The sequence below is a fragment of the Patagioenas fasciata genome, chromosome 3, assembly GCF_037038585.1.
Source record: "Patagioenas fasciata isolate bPatFas1 chromosome 3, bPatFas1.hap1, whole genome shotgun sequence".
NCBI classification, from domain to species: domain Eukaryota; kingdom Metazoa; phylum Chordata; class Aves; order Columbiformes; family Columbidae; genus Patagioenas; species Patagioenas fasciata.
In genome coordinates, this window is record NC_092522.1 from 74,695,194 (window position 1) to 74,709,960 (window position 14,767).

At 38.4% G+C, this 14,767-nt stretch overlaps 1 protein-coding gene across 5 annotated transcripts in view; it reads right to left on the minus strand.

Moving 5' to 3' along the window:
- Window positions 1-879: 879 nt before the first annotated feature.
- Window positions 880-14,767, minus strand: part of DSE (dermatan sulfate epimerase) — a 34,436-nt gene continuing 20,548 nt past the window's right edge. For all 5 annotated transcript variants that reach the window (XM_071806615.1, XM_065834685.2, XM_071806614.1 and 2 more), the window contains 4 exons: window positions 9,650-9,903; window positions 5,944-6,183; window positions 4,598-4,805; window positions 880-2,641 (listed from right to left, as the gene is read on the minus strand). In XM_071806615.1, coding sequence (XP_071662716.1) covers window positions 880-2,641; window positions 4,598-4,805; window positions 5,944-6,183; window positions 9,650-9,903 — 2,464 coding nt within the window. The remainder of the gene's footprint in view (window positions 2,642-4,597; window positions 4,806-5,943; window positions 6,184-9,649; window positions 9,904-14,767) is intronic.

The window sequence follows — 14,767 nt, forward strand, 5'->3', positions numbered from 1 at the left end:
TTTATTGATGGCTCTCCTTGCATCTCTAACTATTGAAAATTCTATTATTTCGTGGTCGCTATGCCCCAGGCGGTATCCAACCACTACATCTCCCACCAGCCCTTCTCTGTTTGTAAACAGTAGGTCTAGCAAGGCCTTACCCCGGGTAGGCTCATTTACCAGCTGATGAAGGAAATTGTCCTCTATACACTCTAGGAAATTCCTAGACTGCCTCTTCTGTGCAGTATTCAGCTCCCAGCAGATATCTGGCAGGTTAAAGTCCCCCACAAGAACAAGGGCTGTCGATTTTGAGACATCTGCCAGCTGCTTGTAGAATAATTCATCTCCTTCATCATCCTGGTTGGGTGGTCTATAACAGACACCCACGAGAGTGTCCCATGCTGAAGCATTCTTTGGTTTGGCAAAGAGAAATGAAATCTACTGCTAAGGTCTACCTTGCATACTTGTGTCTGAATGTCCTTTTCTTAAGAGAACGTCCAGAGACATCCATAGCAGCCTGAAATGAAAACTCACTAAATGCAAACCCAGTTCTACAGAAAAAATAAAGCCCTTAGAAACAAATCTATTAAGAGGCCTCTTCTCACCAAAAAAATTAATTACAACTTTACATTGCTGTACTCTGATGAACAAAGCATAACACTCTCTCAGATGTGAGGCCCAACTCAAAACACAAAGGAAGAGTACTTATTAAGTACTTAGTTTTCTGAGATATTAATTGCTTGCCCCATTCCTCCACCCCTTCTGATCTGAAACCAATTTTTCCCCAGCTGTTTTTGGAATGTTTCAGAAAAAAAGAAGATAATCTTTGGCCCTATTAGGGTTAATGCTTTTGCATAGACGTATATGACCATAAACTGGTCGACTAGTAGAGGTCTTCTGCTAACATTGTGACTGAGAACAGGAAGAATACAGCCACAATAATATACAGCTGTCTACTAAAAGTATTGCATACAGACATCTTTGGCCATGCAGTCTCTTGGCCTTCTGAAAATATGTGAGCTGCATTGCCAACATGACAAAAAAAATAGTAATGTTGAGAATTAGAAAGAGGCGGGTATAAGAAGCTGATATTGATGGGGCACTACTTCGAGCAGTTGTCACCATCTGTGCCAGCCCTGATCGGCCTTTGATTGACACCCCAGTTTTGTGCTTTACATAAGTGATATCTGCAAAATCCAGAAGATCTTTCATTTCCTCATCTTCATCTACAGGCAGTTCTTTTTGTGCTTGAGTCTGTGCCTTTTGTCGCACTTTTCTCTCATTTACCTCAATTTGTGCAAAAATGTCAGGAACTGCATCGACAAATTTGTAGCCTTTGGCTACCTTTCTGTTTTTCTTTGCTCTGCCATGCTGCTGCTGCTGCCTTTGTGAGATTGCAAATATCCTGTCAATAGCCTCCTCTGTCTGTCTCTTATCTGAAAACCTCAGCAGGCGCTCAGCAGTCTTCCTAAAGCTGGCTGTGTTGCGTACACGAGACAAGATCTGCTTCTCAAGCTGCTGGAAAACAGGCTTGAAATGCTGCAGGTTCCTCTCCACGATCCCTATGTAGTCCTTCACTTCTGGCACTGCAGAGCTCCTAATGGCAGAGGTTCGGTCAAAGACAATTTTCTGGCGGTCTGCAATCACCTGTGCAAAGGCAGAGCGGGACCCATCCTCGACGGGCCACAGGTACACCGCGTAGGCGTGCTCGCTGGTGGTAACAAAAACGTCCAGCTGGGGAGAATCTCCACGGACGGTGAAGCTCTGCACATCAACGGAGGGCCCAATGAAAAGGTAAATGGCCCTCGTGACAGGATGCCGCAAGAGGGTTGTTACATTCACATAGTTTGTTCCGTTGTAGGGGTAGCCCCGGGGATACATCCTTGAGGCAATGGTAGCTTTCTCGCTGTGGCCAGTGTCATCCATCCAGTACATCTTATATATCCCATCACGGTGCCTAATAAAGGCCCCATGGACGTCATCAACAACTGTTTCTTCAAAAGGCACATCCACATTGTGGAAGAAACTGGTTGCTGCCTCCAGGGGGCTGTCATCTTCTAGATGGATTTGGTCCACTAGCAAGAGAAGCTGGGGATGGAGAAGCATGAGGTTTCTTTGCAATTTTCTCAGCTTCAGTTTAGGATTGTATGCACCCACTCCTTCTCCCCTGATAAAAACCACTCCGCTTCTCTCCATGGCAGCAACCACTCGGCCCTGACAGTCACCAGCCGAATCATGTTTATATTTAAGCCACTTTGAGGAACAGTCTTCTGTAATCTGCCCTTCCCATGGGGAGAAGCAGCTCTTGGACACGGCAGGGGAAAACATCAACACATTATTAAAAAAGGTATATTTTGGCCCATACAGAGCTTCTGTTATAAAAGGTACACCGTTGGGAGCAAAAGTAAAGGAGTTCTGGTCTGGGTGTTCATGGCCAGCATTAAAGTTCCTCCACCCCTTGATCCACTCTTTGTACTTGTTCTTATGAACAATATCATATATTGCACGTCCTCCCAGCTTTCCTGACTTGAAGGAAAGGAAAGGCCTGTTGATTTCAGCTGGCAAAGCACTTCCATAGGTTACCACTCCCCAGTCCTCAAAATAATGCAGCTTAGGAATTCCATAGTCAGGTGGAGGTACAGAGTGCAAACTTGCATCATACCTGCCAAAAAGACGAGGAAAACGGGTTTAAAAATCACTTGACTGATTCCATTATCAATACCTGTACAAAATTCAAAAAACAATATTTACATCAAGGAGCAAGCTAATAATGTAAATCCCACATGTATGCGTCTTGAGTGAACTAATCATACAGTTGAAATGATGTTTAGCATACTAATCCCTATACAAATTTGTTGTGTGCTTTTTACAGATTAACTGCTGAAAGCATCCACTTCACATTTAAAACAAGCAATCTTTCTGCAGTCCAAAAATAAGAGTACCACTAATTTCAAACTAGAGACTTTTTGTCTTGTATCACAAAGCTACTGACTGAAATGCAAATCTTTAAAAAAGGCACATTAGGACCAGGCTATAAACACTGTCTATTTTGCACCTATTTATTGACTACTTAACCAAGAGAAGCAGCATATCTCTTTCCCTAAAACGAGTGATTAAACAAGTCTGTAGACTTCAAACAGAATTAGCAATAAACCAAAAATTAATGAAAAGGCATTTTGAAGGATAATTTTTTATGGTTTATATCAGTTAGTGTATGTTAGTTTCCTTCTCCACCTAGGTTGAAGAAAAATTCCCATGGCTTTCTTGTATAAATTGTAAGATACAAGACATACGGTTTTAAAAGAGTTCTTCATTTCAGAAAAGGTTACAAAGCTTATAATTTTTGTTTTATTTGATCTTCGGGAATTAAAACAAACAAACAAAACAACCATGGAAAACAAAACCTAATCTTCTGGCGTTGACTTTAAGCAAAAAAAAAAAAAAAAAAAAAAAAAAAAGAAACCATCATTAAGCCCCGTAATACTTCTGTTAGATGGTTCCTCATCAGATTTGTTCTCGACAGCTAATCAAGAGCCTCTGTCAGGCCTTAGACACTCACAGCTCATGTCCTACATATGGGCCTTGGGCAACTCCAACCAGTGCCAGGAGCCTGCTCTATATCTAGTGGTTCCTGATGGAGATTCCCCTAAAAGCAGACCTCTTTCCTAAGACTCTACTGCAAATGGACGTGTTCATCATGAGATGAACTAAAGTGCTCCTAAAATACTTCTTTCCCTTTGACATTAAAAAGAATTTTGTCTCCAAGATTTCCATGGAGACACAGGAAAAAAGAAGGATGGAATGGGGTCGTAGAGGAGAGATTCTGTATTTTGCAAATAATGAGATGAAGATCCTTAAAGCCTAATAAACATGCATTGTAATGTGTATATCATAAATGTGAAAAAATATATATTCAATAAAATCTTTCTTGTAAGAGAGAGAAATAGAGCTACACTAACTCCTTGAAAATGTACTTGTTCTCTCCACAGACTGAGGGAATTTAAATGTTTATCTAAAGCCTCCTAGGTCTTTTCATTCCTTATTTTTGGAAGATTGACATACAAGTTAACAGAGATGTAAATTATAATGAAAATATAGATCTAGTAATCTATCATTATATTTTTTCTAAGCATATCTTGCAAATTAGTGCGTACAAACAACCAGTAGTGTTAATAGTCTTACTGCTTACATTACCTTTTAAAAGAAAGTTTGTATGATTACTTATAGCTTTTAAAATAAAACTACGGTTTAAATATTCACCCAATTAATTATTAAAGAACACAACTGGATTAAGAACTATTATAACAGACCAGATAAATCAAGGAATGCATGCAGGCAAATTTTCAGTCCTTTTGGAACTGCTTGTATTCTATAAAAGCAATAGACAACAGAAAGAAAACACAAAAGCAGATGTAGGACAAGATGAATTTGTTCCCTGCAGTAACACTTGCTGTGCATCTATGCTAAGTGAAGAAGTTCTTCTGAGCCAAATGACTCTCTGGGTCACACATGCCCAGCCTGATCTCAGCTTCTACAGTACAAATCTAAAGATAACGAATTATCACTAATAGCAAACAGCTGTCAGGTTCCTTTTGAGCCCACTCATTCCCTTTCATACCAGAGAAATTCAGTGTGGAGAGTGCACCACCTCTGCCCTTTGGACGGTGTCCCTGGGCCCTCCACCACTCGGTTCCTTCTGATCTGCTCTGCCAACCAGTTCCCACTGCCATTGCGCATGACAAATTTGTCAAGAAACACCAGCTGGCTCTCCGGCCCGTAGAACCAGTTATAGTTGGAATCCGCGATGGCCACAGTTCTCTGAAACCCTTGGGAAGAAAAGTGTAAAAGAATGTAAGAAAGAACAAATAAATGTACAAAGAAGTGTTTGTAGAGCATGACGGTGAAGCCAAGTGGTACAAACAGACACAAACAGAAGACGCCTTTTCAGATGTTTATAGAGCTACTTCTAAATGAGCCGTAAACAGGTTACACAGGAGCTATTTCCTTCTGCTGTAGCTCACTTGAATACTCAGTTTTCTTCTTCGGCTCTGGGCTACAGACAAAGCACTACAAAAAAAGTAAGAAGCAATGTCCCATCCACTTCCTCTCCTCACTCAAATCTGGCAAAGGTAACTTTACAGCTTTTGCCTTTCCTATGTCAGTCCAAATTCTCCAAAGCAAGAAAACAGACGTGCCCCCAGGAAAAAAGAAATGAGCTTCACCCTGAAACAGCTAGCATGAATTCACTCTGCTCTTAGGAACTTCTCCCCAGAAGATGCCTGAGGTCTCGCATGGAGTTGGCACAACTCCTCACATGCCTGTGCGGGCAAGACAAAGCTGTGCTCAGCCACCCCTTACATATACGGCTAGATCTGGGGTTCCTACAGCCAATAACGCTGTAACAATCTTCTTAACCAGGGATTTGAACAGTATAAGTTCCTAATGAATTCTTCTGAAAGACAGAATGGGTTGGGAATATTTAACTTATAACTTGTTTCATGTTTGTACATCTCCACCTTTTAGTCAGAACCGGGACTGATATTTTTACCATGGCTTCATCTTCTGCTACTCCTTTCATCTAATCTTTTAGTGTGATGATTTTTGGCAAGGGAAAAAATCAAAAGCAATCTCGAAGTATATTATTTTTCAAACAGAAAACCCCAGAAACAGGTCTGTTTCAAGCTTTGAAAACTAGAAATCAAGTACTGAAGCATTTGTTTCCTAAATGATGTTTCTATCTTTTCACTGGTTTTAAAAGCCAGAGTTTAATAAGCAGTGATCTTTCATAAGAGGTGATAAATACGGGTGCCACTGTTTTGATGGATGACGGAAGTAAAATGCAAGAAAAAGGTTATTTAAAAAAATCCATGTACAATGTTATTTTAAAATGACCTATTTCAAGTATGGCATTTACTGCAGCTTCAAGAATTAGAAGATTCATCTTCATCCATCCAAAGGACCTACCTGGCAGGACAGTCCTGTACAGAAATGCAAAGTGCTGCTTGAGCCAGGGGTGGCTGAAGTGATTGATATCAAAGTGCCTTTGGACAAGAAACATGTACTGAAACAGCGATCTGGTCGTGTAGCTGCCATAAGCCACTCCTTCATAGAGGGAGCCATCGGTGACCTCCTGCAGCAGGACTACTGACTTCTCCATGATTGCCAACACTTGCTTGGTCCACAAGTAAGCCTCCTGAAGGTAGCCTGAAAGAAATAATGTGAGATTATGCTTTCCATCTTAAAAGGAAAATTTCTTTAATGCACTTAGGACATGCAAAAAGGGAAGAGACACGGCAAGACTATTTATTTTATTGCAAACTAAAGCCGTACGAAAACAAACTTACGGTCCCCACTAGAGGGCTCCAATAATGTAAATATTCTAGACAGTAATTTTTCACTGGTATGACCACCAGTGTGACAAGGAGAACCTCAGGGTTTATAAATACAAAGAAGTTCACATTTGAGCTGCAGTTAGCTAATATTCTACTAATTCCTACTCTGTGTTAAGACATGCTCCATTCTACCTACATTTTCAGTTTGTTTTATAACCTAAGGGATTATCCAAATATAAGTTATTTTGGAAAAGTTTTGCATGGATAATTCCAAATGTAGATTCTTCAATTCCAGAATAAAATCAGTCTTCCAACTGAGTTAACTTTAAGCTTCCACATATACAAGCCCTAAACAGTTATGTTTCTTGTAAATAAAAGACTTTCAGAGGTCTTACTACTCTGGTCTGCTCTACAAAAATCAAGAGCTGGGAAGAGGTTGCAAGAAGACTTTCTCATGGCTCATCTGCTATCATGAAGGAACAAGTACAAGCATGAGAGCCTCAGCACTGCATGTGCATATTGCAGAAGTCAGCACATGGACCCCAGCAGAAGGAAGACTACGTGCCTTCTCTTATTTTCTCTTGGATTCACTGGCAAGAGAGGTAGGACTAAACAGAGACCAACCGCCTTGCACTTCTATATGGCAACTTAGTGTTTATCCAACTCAAAGAGTCTGAAGACGGATTTAACCTGACTTATTTCCACCGTACAGCAGAGCTCGGCTGGCATACCTTGCACCCCATGACGTGGTGAAGCGGTGCCTGCTGAATGAAGCGTGTGTGCCAGGCTAAGGACACATGAGCTACATTCAAACCCGCTACTGAGACTGCTCCATTTCATTGCCACAATTACTGCATTTCTACTCAGCAGAGTGATGAGTAATGCAGACGTCCTACTAGTCAAGGCTGTCAAATCCTGCTCAGTTAACACAGAAAAAAAAATTGCAATGTCTAAGTTAAACAGACAACCTGAATCTAACATGGTATTTTTATCTGCTGGCCGAGGAGACAACTATGATGGTGAGGGCCTGAGCAACAGAAGTAGGTAGTGCTACTTATTTCCACTTACTATACTCACAGCTATCTTGACACTACTTCATTACTCTGATAGAGTTGACAGCACAGCAGTCTGTCCAAATAAAATCCCAAATGCTTCTACTGATTTCCCTTGTGCACACAACAGCCACGATATCTAGCTTTTGACTACTCCTCTAACAAGAATGGTATTTTCCATGGTTCGGCCCAGTGCATTTACCATTGTTATGCATATATGTTCTGTTTACTCAGTGTATACCTATGCTATATCCCTATACTTATAGTATATTACAAGAATAATAATACATTAGAAGCAAAAAAAGTGAGAGACTGAACACTCTGTCAGGCTACACAACAAACCAGAACAAATCTCACCTAAAGTAAGCAATACCTGTATCAAGTTAGGCCCTACTCAAGTTTCTTTTTTGAATATCTGAATGTTTACTTTACTACAAAGACTTCAATATATGTGTGTGGCTGGAATTCATTTCAATCAGTTTCATTTTTCAGTCCTTTGACAATCTTTACCTGGTTTTAAAGCTGGCTATTTAGTCTCTACATGCTTCAATAGCTCAATTGTATTTAAAATTATTAGTTGGAATTTAAATCTTTTGGGAGAAAGGTCTACACTAGGATACACTATGCAATTGCTATGTATCTGATACAGGAAAAACAGTATGTTCACTCCTTTTCTCCCTCCCCCCCTCTTCTTTTTTCTCCTTTAGAAAAAAAAATTTCATCTTGGAATAAGAACTTTATACACTTTTAAAAAAATTATTTTAGACCAACAGAAAAACTCAATTTAAATTTCTATTAAAAAAAAATAAAGTCACTCTGTATTGAAAACAAATGAATTTTCATTTACACATGTACAGGCTGTTTTGACCCACCAACCTTTGGTGAAAGAAATATTTCCTGACTTTATTTGTGATGTTACCATTGCCTGACACAGAGCATACTTACGGTCCATACTCTAATGAAAAGCAGAGTCATCTTACAAACTGCCAGCTTTCTGCAGCAATGGAGGCTTGGGGAAGGACGGAATTATGAGGAATTTAGCAAAACCCAATGAATAAACAGTCTGAGTATTGAGTTTGTGGAAGACAAGATAGGAGGAAAGGGAATGACTTCCATGCATACTCTCGATGCTTTTCAGAATACGTACATCAGTGAATGCGCTTGTTTTGACACTTAACAAAAACGTGCCCCATCCAAATTCAGTAGGTGCCACACTTTTTTGTCACACTTCTTTGGGCACCTGAAAGCTCCAATGATGTGCAGATGTGCTTTTTCTTGGAAGGGCTGAACAGCTTGGCAAGGCCATCAGCATTGAGAAACTAGATTTTCCTTGACTTGCCTCAAGTAAGCAGTTCCACTGGGCATCATGTGTTCAAAATACTTCTATCACATATTAAATAATCACTTGATAAAATACTGAGGCATTCTTATAAAAGTAGGAACTGGCTCCATGACTTCCACTTCTCAGTCAAAGTACCATTCTGGTTTAAAGTCAGGATTTCTTATCTGCTCCCTCCCTCTGACGCCAAGACTCACATTCTTGTTTACATTGTGCATCACTTAGACAGGAGGAGAGGAAAGAGCCACCAGGCAGACCAGCCAAAAGCAACAGGTGAGGTTATTCCTCTGGGAACTGGGAAGGACGGATTTAAGTCTCCACAGCAAAGGAGATGGCACCTGGCACAGACACCTCTTGGAAGGCTGTGGGGTGCAAAGGCACAGTTCAGAGGGACGAAGGTAAAGCCCTGTTCATCTCCGTAGAACAGGATGCTGGAAAGAAAGGCCCTGAGCCATGGCCTTTGGGTAGGTTCAGTTACACCTTTGCAGCTGTTTCAGGGAGGCAGGACTGGTCTTTGACCAAACTTCAGGCCGTCCTGCTGTCTAGCACCCAGGTCAGAGCACGTGGTGTTTCTGACTGCTGACTTTTTCAATGCACTGTGCAAGGAGACCAAGCGCATCACTCTTTATGGATAACTACCCTGAATGACTCTGTCTCTAAAGCTGGACTAGGGAGATGATACACAAGAGGATTTCTAATTCTTTCAGTGAGGTAAGAATTCCAGGATCAGCTAGATAACTGAATTTACATACACAGATATATATGCATAAATAGTATACCTTGTAAATCTGCCCACAGACTTTTGTTCTATTCAGCGAATCACATTTTTCTAAGCGGCAAAAGAGCCAAGGCAATACAGTTGTACTCTCAGAAGCATTTGTATCAGTTCCTGAACGCTGACTGAGTTGATACACTTCAGAAAAACGTTCTTATGGTTTAGCACATACCTTGATTCATCAGAACCAGGCTTCCAGCCAGCAGAGCCACGCAGTTGGTAGGCTGGTGGTTGTGGAGGTACTGGAAGCCCCATCCACGTCTGTATGATGTTTCGTACATATATCCCGAGGCATTGGCAATGACCTCAAGAAATCTCTCCTGTTGAGTCTTGCTAAGGTAGCTGTACAAGAAGTCATAAGCAGTGGCAAAACCGACTAAGGAGTGAGCAAGAGGGACCTCATCCCATGGAGCATCCTTCACTAGCCTGTCAATAAAGAAAGATGTGAATTAATTGAGTTTCACCTACTTATTTTTCTCCATTAACATACTGTGATGTGTATATGACTTAATCTCTCTGAAGTCAGGCAATTCATGTTGCATTTTAACACAGCAGTAAGCTACTTACCAAGTCATTGAGGCCATTGCTTTTTTTTCTAAGTATGCAGAACATCAAGTTTCAAAGCTCATTAATTTTATTAGAAAGATTAAATATGAAAACAGTATCCGCAATATTCTGGGCTTTGCTAGAAGAAATAGAATATGGATTGCACAGAATTGGAATCTATTTATCTGAAGCAAGATTCACAGCATTTTTGTCAGAAAGTAATATCCCATAGTTTATACTCATCCAAAAATTTGAAACAATAATTTTCTTTTCTTTTCCAAAGAAGCCAAATGTTGATAAATTCCTGAATGGTGACTACAGGACTGACATCTTTAAAGCAACTTAAAATAACTCACAATGCTGTTTCTCCATTTCACACACATATTCAATGCTAGAAGTAGAGATGATGAAATTTACTTTCATAACTACAGTTCAAATTAACATATCTAAGAACATTAAAAAACAGTGTCACTACTCAAAATTATTTTCTAGGAAATACCTGCTTGTAGCAAATTATTATGTTGAACTTAGGAAAACAGTAAATTTGTACCAAGAAAATTCATAATGGAGGTGGAGGTAGTACAGAAAAAATATTTATCTTAAATCAAGCATATATTGGCTACTAAAGACTTTATTTTCACATTACTGACAGTACTTTCAGGTCACAGTTCTAAAAAAAAACCCATGAAGGAATACATAGTGAAAACAAAATCACTGATAAACTTAACAGTCATCAGTTGCTTTCATGTTTCATTTACTTTGCAATATATTTTTTTGTTACAGAAATGAATTTCAAGTTCTTAAGATGAGACAGTGTCCTACTGTAATCAGTGGAAATTCTGTTGCATCTTTGAAGATGACACCTTCCAGCTTCAACTATTCTATGAGTCTACAAATATGATTTAATCTTAATTGGTATAAGCAGCAGTGTGAACAAACAGATGAGGAAAAATACCAAAAGAGCAATATTTAGAAAAATCTCCTCGTTCTGCTCTAAGAGCATAATTTATTTGTATTCAAAATACACGAATGAACCATATAGAAATTCTGACGATCAACCTAGGGCACTGTAACTGGTAAAATGCAACATCTACAAGTGAGCAAAATGACCTTTAATTTTTATTTCAGTACATCCAACAGCACTGAAGAACTCACATGAATTTGGCCTTTTCACACCTGTAGGTAAAGCCTTTGTAGGCTTTTTGATTAGACAAATTTCCAACAGTTTTAAATATTTGTCTACTCTCAGCTTCAGTCCCATCTTCCGCTGAGTGAAGTTATAAATTCATTTTTAGATTTTTACAATGAAATCTCTCTCACACAGATTTTTAATTAAATACATGAATGCATTCAGCATTTACTTGAGCAGCAGGATTTGACCTTTTTTTCTGAACCAGAGTTTTTATTGGACTGGATTCTTTTGTGTGCACAATTTTGTTTCTTAGTTAACAGACAGGCATTGACAGAAAATGGTTCTGAACAATACTAAAACAGACAGCTATAAGTGTCAAAGCATCAGGAAATAGCAAATAACTGTCAAAGCATCAGGAAAAAAGTTCTAGAAATTTACTACTCATCTTCTCCGCATTCACAAGCTTCCACATGCCATTTTTTTCATTGTCAATGCTGGGAACTTCTCTGTCATTCTGTTCCTTGTTCAAACTCTAAACTTACCAGTGATGGCTTCCAGCCAGATATAATAAAATTCTTATTTACGCTTTTGCTTAATCATTGTGCAAAAAATAACAAACCTGTGAGCCAAAATATTTACATACTTTTCCTAAATGCTTGTTCTTTCCATATTTTCAGATAAACTGGAATAAAACACAGCTGAACTGGGCAATAACTCTTCCTACTCTCCAGATATATTTATACTATGTCACTGATGCAGAAAAATTGAAAATCTGTGTTAACTGATTAATTGTCAATCTGAATTCCTTCCCTGCAGCTGTTTCTGCTTTTTCATCTTTGATTATGATTGAAAAAGCTATTAAACTGTTGTTAGTCATATACCTAAAATTAAAGTTGCATTCTACACTGGTTATATGGAACACCCTGGCACTATAACTGCTGTCAGAAATCCTTTGACACATGAACACACCTTTGACCAGCTATATCATGAATCCTAATTTTAAAAGTATTTTTAGTTCTGCTTTTCACTAAACCTTTGCATATTCAAAAATTAGAGTTCAAATGGGTATAGGAAATATCACTTTAAAGACCTCTGCCTGGTACAATTAAAAAGTGATTGAGGCTAAGCTATACATAAAGAGGGAAAAAAAGAACAATGAAAGAATCTGAGTTAATTTAAAACATTTAATTCAAAGTACAGTACCCTTCTAAACACATAAAAATTGCTAATTAGAATGTGCCTAAAGCTATTTAATGATCTTAACCTGACTTCATCTTCAATGGGATTTGACAGTGGAACAGATTTATTTTAACTTTCACTTTAAGATGTACACTAACTTTATGCTTGGTTTTGAATGCAATACTGCATCAAATTCTATAGCATAAGCGTGTTTATTAGTCTCTGTGGCACCACTTCTGACAAAACAGAAAGCACTTTTCTACACAGGAAGCACTAAATCAATCAGTTATGACTGCACTTATGTTGTTGACTTCTTGACAAAAAACCCAAACTTTCGGTGTAAAAAACCTTATGTCAGGCACCCTAGGCCTAAATACTGGCATGGTTACCCACCTCAGGTTAGACAAAGTAATTTTGTCATAACTTCCCTCAAATTGCAGCTCTGTATGTTGTCTTGTATGGAATTTAACAGAGGAGATGCACACAAGTAATACACAAAATTAACGATGATTATTTAAAGACCCTCATTTTCTAAACATACTAAACCACAGCCAACATCTGTTCTTCAAGCGATAACTCTTTGGCTGATATGAATCAGTGCACCTCCATTAACTGAATTGAAATGGAATAAACAATGTACACCAAACAATGTTGAACATGATTCACGAGAAGAATGGTCAAGTAGCACACATTAAATGCTTTTTGTATCTGAATTATGCTCTCATTTTTCAAATCGCTCTCCCATGCCAGAATTGGTAAACAGCCTGGTTGACAAACTGTGGGAAAGCACAGTACCGTAGGCCTGCATTGAATACATTATATGAAGAAAGAGTTTTCAGGAATATTGCTTAACTACTCTGCTCTGGAATATTTAAAAAAAAAAAGCTTTATTCAAATAAAGATACATAGAAACATGCCAATGCTTTGCACTGGAAAGCAGCTATTTTCTAAGCCTCTCAGGAGTAAAACTTTACATCAGATAGTATGAACCTCATCTTACAAATTAACTGCATCTGAAGACAGTAAATAACCTTTACCTCAATGCTACATTAGTTGCTTTGGTCTATTAGAGGTATCACGTTAACAAAATGAATCCAAAGTAAATAAAAATGCCTATAATGGATTTTCTAGTATAGAGTAACTATTACACTTAGTTGCAAACATAAGCACATTCAACAAAAGCAACTATTCAAAAATTCTAAAACATATGTTAAAATAACTACTAAATCATAAAAGCATCCCTATGGATAGTACAAAATATATTTTTTACACTTTTATACCTATACCTGTCTTTGGAAGACTTGAGAAGGTTTATAAGAGAGTAAAAAGTGTTCAATGGGTTTGCTGCCTAACGATCAAAGTCCATAAACATCCAAAGCCATAGGCATTGTTCTCCACAAAGAACTACTGTCTGGACAACTTTTGTGAATGACACAGGACAAATAGATGGCTGGGGTGTTCTTTTAATTTCTTTTCATCTGTGTCATATAAAATATTTTTGTTACTTTGTTTTAAACATTGAGAATTTGATATAAATCCTCTGTGAAGAAACTGCAGAAATAAAGAGATCATGGATAAAACTGGTATCACGGGTAAGTCATATGGTTTTCCTACATGTGCTGAGAATTTTAGCATGGTGCAATGTGGTCATCTGTTTTAGATTTGCCATCTTCTACAATGAACAATGAATCTGAAGGTGGGGGTTAAGACCCAGTTTTTCAGTCATCAATTGATGTTGTCTAGAACCATCTCTCATACACTGTATTGTCAAAATCTAAGAGTACACGTACCACGTTCACTAAATGTGGTTCCATGCTCTAGTTAAGTATAGAAATTGTATAAAAATTTTGGATGGGAAATATAAAGCAATATCCTGTCCTCTTGAAACAAAAACAAACACAACAAATGTGGTAAGACTACCACTACATCTGCATTTCTTAAGAACATTCCTAATGCTAATAGTCTCTTCTCTCAGTAAAAATGGGTTTCTGTATTTCCCCTCAATTCTCTCTACTAATAATTGCTTTCTTAGTGAAACTAGAAGTGTTAGCATTTCTCTTAAGAAATATAAGCCAAGAGGGAGAAAACACTGTCTACCCAGTTCATGCTAGGATTTCAATCAAACTCCTCTGTTTAAGGGAATTCCCAGATCATAGTCTATGGGATGTTTAGAATCGCCTTTCCTTCACTTTGCATACGGTTCTTAAAAACAAATCGAAGTAAATAGGAAATAACACTCTCTAACTTGAGAAACTGAATACCCTTCCAGGCAGTGTGAGATCTGATTTTTAGCCTCCATGTCAACAAGTAATACGGCATCACTGCGTGCAAATTGAAGCATTAAGCACATCCTGACACATACATTACACAGGTAATCCACATCCTGAAGTTTAATGCTCCAAACTTTCCCACGACAAATAACTTTACTGCAGA